At 35.3% G+C, this 16636-nt stretch overlaps 1 protein-coding gene across 1 annotated transcript in view; it reads right to left on the reverse strand.

The window, feature by feature from the left end:
* The window catches only part of LOC150089433 (spectrin alpha chain-like), a 579218-nt gene that overhangs the window by 58769 nt on the left and 503813 nt on the right, over positions 1-16636 (reverse strand). The window contains 1 exon segment of the mRNA XM_090389473.1: positions 9772-9884. Within this exon segment, the coding sequence (XP_090245599.1) occupies positions 9772-9884 (113 nt within the window).

Raw genomic sequence — 16636 nt, forward strand, 5'->3', positions numbered from 1 at the left:
TCAATGGTATCATCAAGCCAGGAATATTCCATTTCTATAGTAAGAGGAATCACATCATAGCAAAAGATTTAAACTCAAGTGGTTATGCACAAGTGATCACTTGTATATGCACATAGCTATAATCGAGTAATCCAGCATCATAGAATTACACAAATAGATGAACTAGCATCTACATCAGTGTGAAAAATCTGTACATAGCCAAGGTAAATAAATCGCGTTCAACATTACTGAACATTTTGATAAAGAAGCAATTAAATGATAAACTGAGTATACCAATCAAGCAAGCAACAAAGAGTTGTATTGTAGTGACAGGATTTTCAGAATGATTCACAGACCAATTAGTTAATGTACATTTCAGGTATGTTGGCAAAGAGTAATAATTCATGATTTTAAATAAAAAAAAACAAGCAAAAATAAATGACTTATGTGCAAACTGAGAACATTTAGTTTGTGTGCATCTGACATACTGTTCATTCAATTCCTCCAATCAGAACACAGCACCAAAAATAATACTGAGTGCTTCAGCTGCATTATTGTTTTATTCTCAATCTGAATTATAATTATCTATCATTGCATACTGAAATCCAAGAATCATATACTTGGATTTCAGGAAGGCTTTTGATAATGTTGTGCATGGAAGACTACTGCACAAATTGGAGCAATATGGTATTAAGGGAAAGTTGCTACAAAGGATAAAAGGGTGGCGGAGCAGGAGAAGACAGAGTGGTAATCAACTGACACTGCTTTTCGGGGACTAATGTTATTAGTGGAGTTCACCATGGTTCAGTGTTGAGCCCACTGTTGTTTTGTATATTTATCAATGATATTGATGAAGGTATATCAGGTTTAATGTTCAAGTATGAAGATAATACAAAGATTGGCAGGGTTGTTGATAACAGCAATGGCAGTGTGCTACTGCAACAAGATCTAGAAAAGTTGGGCAGATAGGCTGAGAAGTGGCAACTGAAGTTTAACATTGACAAATGCAAAGCAGTGCATATGGGTAGCAGTAACCCAAGAGTAATGTATCAGCTGTACCTGGGGGTAACTGTGCAGTCAGATATGAAGTTTTCTGAGCAGTGCAAACAGTCTGCAAGAGTAGCTCATGGTGTCTTGTCAATGATATACGTGAATTTTTCTAGCCGGGATAAGGAGGTTATTATCCCTTTGTATAAGGCAATGGTCAGGCCATGCCTTGAGTACTGCATACAGGTCTGGAGGCTTAATTTTATAAAGGATGTAGAGTTGCTTGAGTGAGTATAGAGAAGGGCAACAAGATTGGTGAGGGGAACAAAGGAGGTCCTCTTACCAAGAAAGACTTAAGTTCTGCAAATTGCAGCTTCTGGAGACTAGGTACCTGCGAGGTGATCTGATTGAGGTGTATAATGCCTTGAATGGGTTTAGCAGGCTCAATTCTGATGGAATTCTTCCTCTTGCTCAGAGTAAGAACCTGAGGGGCATAGATTCAAATTGAGTAAAGACAGTTGTAGAATAGACGTGTGGAAGTCTGCCTTTAGCCAGTGGGTAGTTGATTGGTGGAACAGACTTCCATCTGTTGTTGTGGAAGTTGATAGCTTAAATAAATTCAAGGAGGAACTGGACAAACTTTTAGAGGGAATAGATATGTGAATTTTTTTTTTTGGCTGATAGTACATAAGCTCATACGCTTGCTTTCTTGCATCCCATGCCTCTACTACTACTGCTACTGCATGTCATATATTGTAAATAAGACTTACACATTGTAATGTAAATAAATAAATATGGAGCAATAGTAATTGCCAGATTTCTATTGATCTACTTTAAATGAAATTTAGCAAAGGTCAACAAATCGTTCTAAAAGAGCCAAATATAAAATTCCACGAAATCCATCCAATGGGAAGTCAAGTTATTAGATACAGATGGAGAGACAAAAAATTAATAATGTCTAGATCTTAATTTTAATGAGATTTGGGATAGCTGGACAAATATTTCTAAAAGAGCCAAATATAAAATTTTATGAAAATCCATCTCCTAGGAGTTGTTTCATGCAGATGGATGGCTGGATGAATGCACAGGCAGACATGGTGAAGACCATAGGCACTTTATACATATGCTAATGAGCCTAAAAAGGATTCTAAATCAGGAAAAGGTAAATGTTCACTAAGTTTCTTATCACCCAAGAAACATTGCAAAAAAAATTACATAGGTTATTCACTGGACCAATTTTTTCATGATATCATAAGCCAAACAATCCAAAATTTTTATATTTATGATAAAAAGTACCAACTATATCTAAATTAAACCCAGTGTTAAAATAAATAAATTTTAATTGGCAAAGAGAAACTTGAAGAAAACTTCTTCTAGCATTTTGTTGGAAGACACTTCAAAACAGAATAAAAGTTTGAATGGAAATAAAAAATATATCACACTTAAGCAAATGAAATATTTATGGGAAATGAAATGGAAAAAAATGAAGAGATCTGCTGTGTTTACACTGATGACAACAGCAATTTGACATGTAGAAAATATAGTTCAGAAGAAAACAATTATCAATTGTTCCAGTGATGATGGAAATGATTACAATATTTAAAAAAAATTACATTACTAATAACATTAAATATTATGTTTTCTGTGGGTATGTACTACTGATGTTCCTAGTTTTTCTTTTCATATTTGGATATTTTTAAATATTATATAATGATATGAAAACAGTGTTTTAAGCATTTATTAAAAGATGTATTTTTTAGAATTTTTTTTTATTTTAAAGTTTCATGTTTGATAAAGCTCATAATTAAATTGTACTTACTTCCCCATTTTAGAAAACAGAAACAGAAACTCTGCATGACCAAATGGTCATGCAGAGGGATTTTGAGAACTAAATCATGCAGGTACACACGCCTGCTTGCACAGTAATGTTTTTATAGCCTTCAGAGCATGAGGCATTTGCCCCAAATTTAATTGATTTTTCAAAGAGAACAAGAAGTGTAAGTCTGAGGGAATGATGTTTTTAAAAATTGAGAAAACAAAGAGTTGTATTTATTTAATGCTCAACTAAATAGAGCAATAACTGCCAAAACATGCAGGCACATATTTTGTCTGTGAATGCTTTTGAAATGCCTTTCATGTTTTTTTATGAAAAGCCTTGGGGAGTTTGGGGTGCTAAATCTTTGTTTCAGGGTGGCTAACTACATTTCCATAACAAAGGGCAATTAACAAATCCTTGCAGCCATTGACAGGATTGGAACAAAACTTTTGCAATGTCTGTCAAATCTGTGTAACATGTGAAAATAATTTTTGTTTTGTGTTAATGAACAGAGAAGAATATATTAAAAAACAACTATAAAGCTTGTGACTAAATGAAAAAATCAATATGGGTAAGATAAAAATTCTTTGAGAAACTCAATTACAGTAATCCCTTGATTTTATGGGCTAACAAGGGGGAAGATGTGTCCACTATTGCCAAATGTCTGTTAAATCAAAAGTTGTTTTTTTTTTCTTTCGAAGACCATTTGTACCCCACATAAAATGAAATTTAATGTTACTCTGTATCTGTATTAGACACACTAAAATAAAGTTAAACAATAAAAAAGCTTTTATTTTCCTTGAATTTATTGGTTGATACATAGCATAAGGTAATTTACCACAATCACACAGTAGTGCCTTGAAAAACTTTATTCAGAGTTGGACCTAAAAGCTGAAGTTGGGATAATGGTGAATGTTAAGGATCGAATTGCTTAAAATACCTTTTTTAAAAAAAAAAAAAACACTATGGTCCTCAAAAGGCACAGGAAACACTCACCAGAATCTAACGTCTGCAACAGCTTTAATTTCTGTGCAACACTTAGATGCACTTTCCTCTCCCTTTACACCAATTTTTGTAGGGCCATGATGACACACTGTAAATGAAGTCATAATATAGAAACACAGATATGATTGCAAGCATATCTGTAAAGAGAGGGAGATGCTTGCTGTCAGCTGCCATGATTCATCAGTTACCAGTTTTCCTTATCTCACAAGCACATTCAAAATATTCTGGTGCCAGTCAAATTTTTTCCCAACATCCATTAAATTAAGGGTTTACTGTATTAACAACAGAAACAATGTATTGACACTACCAGACTACAACCTTCAAAAGAAAATTACCACAAACTATAGTAATTAGAATTGTACTCAATAACATGATATTCCTATTTAATCTATAAAGGTAACCAGATAGGCTGAGAATCAAAGTAATTTATGCTCCCCATTTTACCTCTAATAATGATAACAAATGAAAATAGAACTCAAATTTCTATACAGAAAGTAACCAGAATTACAATTTTTAAGGAAAATTTAATACTGTTCTTAGAGATTTTCATTAAGACCAATACAAACAGGGAAAACATAAAAATGGTGATGGCAAAAATTGAAATTTCACTGTATACCTCTATAAACTATCAGTCTAACTTATACATTGTATTTTCTTTTATACATTGTATTTTCTGGCATTTTCTTTTATGTTATATTTATATGCACCACTTTGAATTTAGTACAGGTTGTTTGGTTCAATGAGAGATTCTTAGTGCAAGAGCTACCATAGCTAAAATGTGTCTGAAAGGTTTTGCAACAGTATTATTCTTATTGTAATTATTTTTGAATTAATTTCCAAGAGACAGGGAGCTATTAGGTTTACTGTTATGGTGATATTTTGTTTCATACTTGATTATAAAATTTCATTTGCTTAAGGAAGTGAAAATCATCTGTTACATTTTCCCAATCTTCCAGTTCAGTTCAGTTTGGTTTGGAGTTTTAAAGTACATGGGAAGCTAAAGCCATAACATGCCAGTATCCTAGGCTTAAGAACATTCTCTTTATATAAAAAACTGAAGACCATTTGTTATTGAGGATTTGTGTATCAGTTCTGATCTTGAATAGATTATTTTAGTTTTGTGTGTTTTTATGTCTTAAATGTTGCAATAATAGTCATTATATTCAGGAAGGCAAAACATCTGATATACTGTCTCTGTCACCTAATAACTCCTTAGGTGATACATTCATATCATAAAGAGGTTTCTGTAGGTTTTCTTACATTTTCTCTGAAAACAGCACTAATAGAATATACTTCATAGTTTGAATAGAATCAAAGTTTTGGAATTGGGATGGATCCTCTGTTCAGAGTAAATAAAGGTGAGTAATACATGAAGGTTTTATACATAGCCTGGCTAGACTACCTTTTCACAGTTTTGGTATCTCAAGCTTGTAGTCCATGATTCTAGCTTTGATTTTACTTGATATAATTTGTAATCAGCTGCTTGTGGCAGTTCATTTGCTATTATCTCAGGCAGCAACATTAAATTACCATCTTATAGTCTGTACATGGAATTAAGAATAATCTAAGAGTAAAATAACCATGTTGTTGCTGACAAGGCTTTAAGGATATTGAATTTTTTTCTGGCAAATTGTCTACAGCTGCAGACAACCTGCTGAAAAATTTCCCACACTAAACTTTGTTAGTAACTTCAATTCATTTATTAAACGGTTCAGTAAAATTATGAAAAGAAATGATGATAAGGTGCAGTCCTGCAATGCTTAATTCAATGCACTACTGATTTTACATAAAAACTTCTTATTCCTCTAAAAAAATCTTCAATGCCACTATCATATCCTAAGACAATGGTCAGAAAACTCTGTTCTTCCCAAAGTCAACACAGGTTTTACCTTGTACACTAAAGCATAAAATTCAACATTGTAATTTCTGCATTTGGCTTATTTCCCATTTTATATACACACTGCTGCCTCCTTTCCATACTTTATATTTTCTGTGACCTTTTCTACCTCAATAATAGAGAGTGGTCCAAAATTTCCCCCATATCAACCCTTTCCTCTCCTTCAATGATGTCTTCAACTTCTCCACTCAGCAATTCAAAATATTCATCGCATATTTTGAAAATATGCGATGAATGAACTTCTCTTCTCTTCTGTTTTAACTTCACCCTTCATTTCTGACCACCTTATTTATGGTTTTTTCAACTTTTGAGTTTTTAACTAAACACCAAAATATTTTTTCACCTTCCTCATATGTGTTCATTATGCATATTCCAAAATCGTCTTAAGATTTTTTAAATTACCTTTTTTGCATACATATCCTAACCCTCTTGCACTTTTCAAGTAAGGATTTGTTAGCTCTTATTTGCAAAAATTTCTTAATTTCTTTTCTTTTCTCTAGATGCCTCTATCTTCTTTGGTTTTTAGAAGCATTAGCAACTAAGGCCATATTGCTCTGGGAATATACGGTGGTCATTCCCTTGACCTTTCTGCATCCTCCATATTTGGTGGTGATGGACTCCAACCCCGGTCTAATCAAGAAGTGTGTGCTACGCACTGCTGCTCCTTCCCACTTGGCTATGGAGGCATCTTCTTTGGTCCACTGTGTGTTTTGAATTTCCTGTCTTCACAAACCTCCTACAATTTCATATAATTTTTGGTCAGGATGAAGCAAAATGTGCTCTGTTGAGACCTTCTTGGTTATTGGCAAATTGGAAGATTTTTTTCTTTTTTTTTTATGTAAAAACATCTATGGCACTAGAGTAAAATCGATTGATAATGAAATTTTCTTACGGTAATGGAAAGAACACAACTGATTGTTAATGAAATTTTTTTATGGAAATGATGCAACTGACATCACTTCCTATTAGGTGGTTTTTAAGATTTTAAATTATGCAAATGACACCACTTCCTAAACGGTGCTAACAATGCTAACTCAGTCACTAACATTGATTCGGTATAGTAAGTAGTTGATTCAGTAGAGTAAGTTCATACTAAGCTATAAAAAGGACGTCACTTCCTAAGTGACATCAACTCAGTCACTAACGTTGATTCGGTAGAAAATGCAGCGGGTAGTAATATTATGCAAGAATAAAAGCAGAATATTATGCAAGAAAGTGGGTAGTAACATTATGCAAGAATAAAATGCAGACTTTAATGAAATCTGATTCTCAAGATTTTGATCAACATCACCCTTCTAAGTAGAATAAGTAAGTAAGTTTCAATCAAACCATTCAAAAGTTTAAACGGTTTTACTCTAGAGCCGCCATAGATGTTTCCAAATAAAATAAAACATCTTTCATGCGTACAGGGTACACGCGCTGCTTTATTGACACAGGTAGAATGTCCAAAAATGTTGGAACCTTTCTACTGCTAGTTTTAGGGTTTTTCTGATTTTTGGACTACAAACAAGCATAAATTCTGAAATGAAATGCAAAATCTGAGTTTTACAGATAACAGAGAATGTATCAAAAGCTTGTTCAGTCACCACTGACAAAAAAGTGGCTGCCTAATTTTTTGCCAATTTATTTACATGATTAGCTCATTGTTTATTAACGTTATTATGTACTTTATCCTCTTGGCTGTTGGTTAAAGTTTGCAAACAAAGAATTCTGCAACCAAGAAACCCAGGTGGAACAAAATTACCAAGCAATTATTAACACAATTGTTTTTATAATGCTCCATTAAAAAAAAAAAAAAAAAAAACATACTGATTATACTTCAACAATGACAACTATATTCTGCCCCACGTTTCTCAATTGCAAGCTTCTCATTCCAAATTCTACTGATAATAGATCCTACATATGAGCTGGATATCATCATTCTTTTCTTTCTTGGTGATTCCTTTCTAATTCTGACTGCTCTCTCTCTCTCTCTCTCTCTCTCTCTCTCTCTCTCTCTCTCTCTCTCTCTCTCTCTCAGGGTAACTCGGAAATTTTTCCGGCTGGTCCAGCATAAGCCTCAGGCTTCCTTGCACCATTTGGCTAATTATAATTATAATAATATAGGAATAAAAGTTAATCACAGAGAAATTAGGAAAAAAATAAGCAGCTGCTTCAGACCTAAGTACCTATGCATTATCTTTGTATTTCTAATTGGATCTTTCCAATTAAGTTCGTATAGGTTATTATGGCATTAAATATAATATAAAAATATAGAGAAATGAAATTTTACTTACCAACAAAAATGTATTTTTATTTTTTCTATGTGTACCGATAAAAAACAGAGTTATTATCTCTCCTACACTAAGTAGATTTATTAATTCCCATGCTATAAGTCATGTTATTTGTTATTTGGTTTTTTTTTTTAGGAGCATTAGCAACTAAGGCCATATTGCTCCGGGATATGCGGTGGTCATTCCCTGACCTTTCCGCATCCTCCATATTTGGTGGTGACGGGCTCGAACCCCGGTCTAATCAAGAAGCGTGTGCTACGCACTGCTGCTCCTTCCCACCTGGCTACGGAGGCGCCTATATAAGTCATGTAAATCCCTCATTCCCACTCAGGAATGAGATGCCAAGTAGCACCAAACTTATTTATTTAAAAATAATTCCTTATCCATATGCAATTTGTACTGGCTTTAGAAATAATCAATAATTATGTCTTGCTTCTCTGCTATGTTCTGAGTGCACAAATGAGCATATTTTATACATGACAGTAGTCAGCAAATGTTCTATTATAATTTTGTAAATCATAGCATTTACCCTGGATGCCAAACATACAATGCTCATGTGCGCATGGAATATACAATGCAGAATGTGTTAACTGCTAAATGAATTTTGAAGGTTAATTATTATTTCCTAGCCCGCTATTTAAATCTACAACCAACACTATTCTTTATCTAACATGTTAAAGAACACTTCTATTTCAACTCTTTTTTTTTTTTTTTTTTTTTTTTTTTTAAACACTTTCAACAGGGTTATATGAACAGACAAATTTTACCTTCCTAACTTTCCATCTTAAATTTTGCTTGCCTAACTTCACTGGATAGTGTTTTCAGCCAATTAAATTTTCTTTCATTGCTAAAAGCTGCTAGTCCACTTTTCTTACACTATATTTTACTTACAAAATAAATTAATTTATAATTATTATTAGGAATTTTTCCCTAATAAAGTGCCAAGATATCTGATACATTTGGAGAAACAATACTCACAGAAAAGGAATCACACCTCGGGTTTTTAAATTTTTTTGGAAACCTTACAAAAACAGTAAACATAATAATAAGAATTAATAAACTTCTTATTATAAGAATTATAAGAATTAATTATCTACAAGAAAACACATCAAACAAAACCAGATGATACTGCTATTCACAAAGATAAACTGAAAACATTAAACTAAGTAAATGACTGATATTATAGCTGTTCAATGGCAGCAATGAAGTTCACACCAATAACTAAAAAAATAAACATATGTATTTACATATACATGATTTATTGCTTTATTTATTGTGGGAACTTCGTTTCTGGGGGGATGGAGTATTTGACCAAATCTGTTTGTTTGTTTGTTTGTTATTTGGTTTTTAAGAGCATTAGCAACTAAGGCCATATTGCTCCGGGAATATGCGGTGGTCATCACTTGACCTTTCCACATCCTCCGTATTTGGTGGTGACGGGTTCAAACCCCGGTCTAATCAAGAAGCATGTGCTACGCACTGCTGCTCCTTCCCACCTGGCTACGAAGGCGCAACCAAATCTGTAAGGGGAGAAAAAAGTAAACTTGCCACGAGTGCTGAAACCTAGAAAAACCAGAAAATTTGACAGGTATATAATACTTTCTACTGCTTATTCCCATCATGCAGCACACAGTAAAAATTAAATACCTTTCAGAAAAACAGATGTATTTCATATTCCTATTACAAAAACAACAAGGCCTAGGATTGCCTGGAACACAAATTCATATATTTTTTAATCCAGTAAGACTGCAATTAGTATGTAATATGAATTTAAAAAAAAAAAATCACAAAAAGATAAATTTGCACACACTAACCTTGTTTCTGCCAACCACTGGTGAAATGCATTGGCATGGCGTGCAAATTCACGTCTAAGACGATCATTCTCCTCTTGTCTCTGGACTTCCTTAGCCAATTCAACGTCACGTTCCTAAAAATAAAATTCAGTATGACAGTTTATTAATATCTTGTTCAAAATTTAATACAACAGGCTCACTAACATAAAAAAATAATAAAAGATAAAATAAAACCATTTTTAGTTGTGCAGTTTATATTTACTATGAGGCAATGATTAAAAAAAAATAATAAAAAATAAATAAATAAACTAAATGAAGGAAAGAAGATCCACCAACAAAATTAAACTACAGTAAATACTTGCCTTTATGGACCTCAATTTAATGGACTTCAGAAACAAAGAGCATCCAAAATCAGTCTTTTTGTTCTTACTGGACCCTGTGATATGACTAACTCAGTCTGATGGTATTTATCAGCAGTTAAAATATTACAACAACAAAGCAAATTCAATTTGCAGCTAATGGGAGAAAGCTGACCTTGCTTTCCTTTATCAATACAGTATATAACATAATCAGAGAGAAAAATTGAAATACTGTATATTGCATTTTCATTCACTTCTTATGACCACATGTTGTGCAGACAACTTGTGTAGTCGAGACCCAGGTCTCAACTACACAAATTGTCTGCCCAACATGACTAATAAAGTTTCAAGACTTTTGGATTTCCATGATTTTTTCTTATGACCACTGAAGTAACTAATGCATACTTACAGTTCACTGCTATTATGAAGAAACTATAAATTATAACAGCTACTTGGTAACTTCTGTGATTAATTTATATTCTACGACTGATAATTTATGTGAAGCATCCAGTGTACAAGAGAAACACATACATAAGAAAAGAAGTTCCGTTCTTTAGTATGGTGTAAAGTTTTCCATGGTAGTGTCACCTTGATACTAAAACAAAAAACCACTGAATACTTGAGAGAGAGAGGGGGGGGGGGGGGGGGGGCACTGGATACTTCAGACAAATGTTATTGTTATTTGGCTTTTAGGAGCATTAGCAACTAAGGCCATATTGCTCCGAGAATATGCGGTGGTCATTCCTTGACCTTTCCGCATCCTCCGAATTTGGTGGTGATGGGCTCGAAACCCGGTCTAATCAAGAAGCGTGTGTTACACACTGCTGCTCCTTCCTACCTGGCTACGGAGGCACCTCAGACAAATGTAGCAGTACTGGCATGTGATGCAAGAAAGCAGTGTATGAGCTTATGCAGCATCAGCCAAAAAAAAAAAAAAATTCACACAACCATTCCCTCTAAATGTTTGTCCAGTTCTTCCTTAAATTTATTTAACCTATAAACTTCCACAATGACAGATGGAAGTTTGTTCCAGCAATTAATCACCCGCTGGCTAAAGGCAAATTTCTGCACATCTGTCTTTCCTTAATTTGAATTTATGTCCCCTTAGATTCATAATCTGAACAAGTGGAAGCATCCCATCAGAATTCAGCATGCTCAACCCATTCAAGGCCTTATACACCTCAATCAGATCACTGTGCAGGTGCCTAGTCTCCAGCCACTGCAATTTGCAGAACTTAAATAAATAAATAAATTTTCTGTTTATACTCCGGGACGACCAAACAGTCAGAGGAGTTCACAAGATAGATAGAATACAAGAAACAGCACCGTATTCAGCAGTCACGGGCTTGAACCCCGGTCACTCAAGGCACGTGTGCTTATGCACTCGCGCACCTGACCACTAGGCTACTGCGGCCTTTAAGCCTCTCTTGGTAAGAGGATCCCTTCATTCCCCTCACAAATCTTATTGCCCTTCTCTGTACACACTCAAGCAAATCTACATCCTTCCCAAAATGAGGCCTACAGCCCTGTACGCACTACTCAAGGTGTGGCCTGACTATTACCTTATACAGAGGGACAGTCACCTCCCTTTCCCTGCTAGCAAAATTCCTTTCCCTGACTGCACAATTACTCCCAGGTCTTTTTCATTTTCTACCACCTTAAGTGTAGTACCACACAGTTGGTACATTTCTCTGGAGTTACTTCTACCCATATGCAGTACTTTGCATTTGTCAAGGTTAAACTTCAGTTGCCACTTCTCAGCCCATCAGCCCAAATTTTCTAAATCCTATTGCAGTAGCACACTGCGTCCGTTACTGTCATTAAAAACCCTGCCAACCTTTGTATCATCTGCAAACTTCGACACTAAGCCTGATATACCTTCATCGATATCATTGATAAATATACAAAACAACAGTGGACCCAACACCGAACCCTGTGGGACTCCACTAATAACATTAGTCTATGAAGAGCAGCACCCATTGATTACCACCCTCTGTCTTCTCCCACTCAACCATCCTTTTATCCATTGTAGCAATTTACCCTTAATACCATTCTGCTCCAATTTGTACAGTAGTCTTCCATGCTCACTCTGTATAAATCGCAAATCCACCCTGCCATGGAATATTGTTCCCACGTCTGGGGTGGTGCCTCCAAAACCTCTCTCAGGCTTCTTGATTCCATTCAGAAGAGGGCAGTTAAGTTAATTAATGATTCATCTCTAACAGAGTCTTTCCACTCGCTGTCTCATAGACGTACTATTTCTGCTGCATGCCTCTTCTACAGATACTTCCATGGGCACTGTTCTTCTGAATTGGCTTCTATAATTCCTGCTCTCTCTTTCAAAATAGTCCGAACATGTGCCACCACCAGCCAACATCCATTTACTGTCCAACTTCAAACTCACAGAACCATCTTTTCATCTTCCTCGTTTATTCATTCAACTGCCGTTTTCTGGAACAACCTTCCTTCATACGTATTTCCTGAAAAGTACAGTCCACAGAAGTTCAAGTCCAATGTCAACAAATATCTTCTTTCGTCTTCTCAACCTCCAACCCAAGCACGGTACTAAGTACTATAGGTTCTAATACCTCTCGTGTTTGGGGTTTACATTAAAAAAAAAAAAAAAAAAAAAAATGTGCAAAGTGTCAAAAGCTTTCCTGAAATCCAAGTATATGATATCAAAATTATTTTTTGCATCCAGTTCCTTTGTAACCACATCATAATAACCAATCAAATTTGTCAGACAAGACTTTCCCTTAACAAACCCATGCTGGGTCTGAATTATGTGATGATGATAAGACAAGATGAGACAAGTGTGACAGTAATAAGGCTGGATATCCAGCCTTATTATCATCACATAAGGGCTCTCAAGGAACCAGCATAAAAAAACTAAACTTCCAGCCCACACCCTTAACAAGATTTACAACATAAAGAGTACCAAATTGACAGGATTTTTCTTACCAATACCTCCATTAACCTGCTAAGTGTGTGTGTGTGTGTGTGTGAATGCATGTTATATAGGGTGGCTCCTGAATGCTAATTCCACTCCAGTAGTGGATGTCATATCAACCGGAGGATCATACGACACTCTACAAAAAAATTTCAAGCTCTTCTACTGTACATGTGGTAATTCTCTAGTCTGCAAAACTGGTAAGTGTAGAGCAAAGGATTATTACATTTTTAATGTTTTTTATTTCAAAGAACAACATAGATAACATTCTAGTAATTTTTTACTAGAATGTTATCTATGTCTATTTTTACATATATTTTTTATTTCGTTTGTTTCACACACAGTTGGCATTAGCAAACAGGCTTTCCATAGCACATATTACATAGGGATTTTAATGTATTTGTGAACCTATTTTTCAGTACAATTCAATCCAGCAGAGTAACTTATTCCAATATAATACTTTCAAATTAAGCAGGTTACGTAACGTTTTTATTTATTTTTTTAACCCTATGGAAAAAAAAAAAAGGCTTTAGAACCTATAGTTGTATCCACTAGTAAAGCATTTACCTTGTGTTTTCACAGTGAAAATCTGTGGAAGAAAATTAGGAGGTATCAGAGTGTAAGCCACATTCTAAAACTGAGCTTATTGGGATCAACTGTTAAAGCTTGTCATCACATTATATTCATTAAAGAAACTGAGAAGCTGTTCAGAGCACAGAATGCCAACCATCTTGCATACCAAATTGATGCAAAATGGTCAGCAAAAACAAAGGCTGGCCACATAAATACGCTACTCTGCATTTTGAAAGAAATTTACTGATATTTTCTAGAAAAGAGTGTTTCTGAATCATTTTCTAATGCTGATTTCAAAATAACTTCTGTTTGTTTCCATCATTGATATGATGGAACTTGATGGTTCAAAAATCTCAAAAGAAAATTTGATTTTTCGCAAATTTTTATTAATGTTGGCAAAATTTGTGCACTGAAATTATAACAAAATGTTACTTTTAACCACACTTTTATATTTAAATACATGTTGAAAACATTATAAAACACTGCACTATTTAAAAGGTGGTTAAAAAGTGTGGTTAAAAGTGTGGTTAAAAGCCCACTAAACACTCACCTCTCATTTTAAAAGCTGATCTATGAGAGGTCAAATTTTCACTTCTTTGATTTTCTTGCAGATCCTTCTACTTTACAATCCCTCTTCAGCATCTAGCAATAGTCAGCCATCATGTTGACATTCCACCTCCTCTGGTACCTCATCTCTAAGTATCCTGGTGAATCCTCCCACCTTGTTTTTCATTAACATTGCCTAGATTTTCTTGGAAGTAGTCTATTCGGGAGTGTAAAAAATGTACCTTGACACATGTTGCAGCCCAGCTTCTTGAAGTTTGCCAACATATTTTCAACTATATTCTTTTAGTCTGTATCCTTGTAGTTCCCTAAGAAGTTCTCAACAACAGACCTGAAGCTAATCCATGCCTGTTTTTTTTTTCTTTTATTCATAGTTCCCTAAAAATCTCGATCGCTCATCAGTTTTCAAATTTGAGGTCCAACAAAAATACCTTGTTTTAGCTTCACTTGGGTTATCAATGGGAATTTAGTACAAAGGTAGTTGAAGCAGAGATCTTCCTGAGATAAAGCTTTCACAAACTGTTTCATTAAACATAGTTTGATGTGCAAAGATGGAATGAGGACATTTTAAGGTCCACCAGTGGTTTCTGAACTATGTTCTATGATCCAGGCAACAAACTGCCTCACTTTGGCCAGACCTTAAAATCCCAGTGCTTACTCCTTGCCCAACTGTCCTGCTCACACATAAAACAAGTCAATTTGCTGTCCAAGTAACATGCCTATCATTTTAAAGTCAGCACAAACCAAACAACCAACCATTTTCTTCATACTTAATATTGGTCAACAATTTCAAGTTCTCATATATTTCTTTCAAATGCATGGAGTGAGCTACTGGAATTGACCCATGTTTATTTCCATTGTGGAGAATACACTTTTGAGACTCCTTTTTGATGAGTCAATAAAAAGTCTCCACTGTGTAGGATTATAACTAATTCCTAAATAGTTCATTAAGTTATTTATATTACTGCAAAAACCCACAAAATCATCCTCAGAAAAGTAGGGGAGTAGTTCTCATTCTCTGTGTCTGTACAAGAAAAACATCCCATGTGCTAGAAGATTTTCTGACTTGCCTAGAACTTAGGAGTTCCACAGATTTCTTTGGTAAATTTAAATCTCCTATCAGATCATTTTTTTTGTGCTATGAAAACACTTGAGGGCTGGACTCAATGTCTCCAGGCATGTAGACTTCAGTTTCACTTTCAGCATTCTCTGCTGCTCCATTCTCCAATATAAGTGGAGGGCATGGAATTGGCAAGTTATCTCCATGTGGGAATGGTCTAATGGCAGATGGAATATTAGGATGCACAATGCCCTTCTTACTCTTTACATTGTATCCCTCTATATTAAGTAAACAAAAGTAACAGTCAAAGTGGTTTGTAGATTCCTGCTAAATTATGGGAATTGAAAATGGCATAGCCTTCTTTTTACCATTTTTCCACAATCTCAATGCTTCAACATAGGTTTGGTAAACTTTATGTGGCGCCCACTGTTTATCTTGGCCACCGAGTTTTGCTCCTTGTCTTTACTTCAAGACTACATTAGGGAATTCAAATTTTTTAATTGAGGTAGCTAGGTAGCTCTAACGCATAATTATATAGTAATACACTTCACTGTTTCTATTTAATAGTTTCTATTCAAATACTACTGACATTTAATTTATTGATTTTATTAATTTAAACTACCATGCCCCAAACTAGAGCAGCAAAGCAACGGGCACAAAGTGGCAGGAGTGCTGTGACTCGGGGGAGAACTGAGGGGGGCAATTCTCCAACGCATCACAGCCTAAAGAAATGTGCAACTTGTGAAATGTTTGCCGAACTCTCTGGAACGGAACATGATATTGCCATGGGGGATGTCTTTGTGTGTGCGCGATGCAAGGAGTGTATCGAAATCAGGCAACAACTCAGCGTTCTTATGGGCCTATATGAGAGCTTGAAGGACAGGGTGGATGCCCTCGAAGGAACTAAATTGAGGGGCCCATCAAGCTCTCAGCTGCCCACATCAACGCCAGAGCTTGCACTTGGTCATCACGCAACACAGCGGCAACCCCTAAGGCAGAATGCGCTGGTCCCACAGGAACTAGTTGTTGTTGGTGACTCTATTGTCAGGGAAACGGGGAACATGCTATGTAAAAAGGATAGGTGGAACAGGACCAGGGTATGTCTGCCAGGGGCAAAGGTTGATGACGTTGTAGAGCGGATATCATCTTTCAAGGGTACAAAAGGTGATATAGTTGTACACGTTGGCACTAATGATATTAAGAGTAGGAGACCGGCAGAATTACTCAACAAGTACAGGTCACTGTTGAAAAAAAGCCGTGAAATAGGGTTGAATTTGAAAGTGTCTGCAATTCTGCCCAGACACGATAGGAGGGAGTACATGATGAGAGCCTTGTCGATCAATTCGGCCCTGGAAGGATTGTGCAAGGCTCAAGGGGTAG

This window comes from Mastigoproctus giganteus, chromosome 2, assembly GCF_048544385.1.
Source record: "Mastigoproctus giganteus isolate SK-2022 chromosome 2, ASM4854438v1, whole genome shotgun sequence".
Lineage (NCBI taxonomy): Eukaryota > Metazoa > Arthropoda > Arachnida > Uropygi > Thelyphonidae > Mastigoproctus > Mastigoproctus giganteus.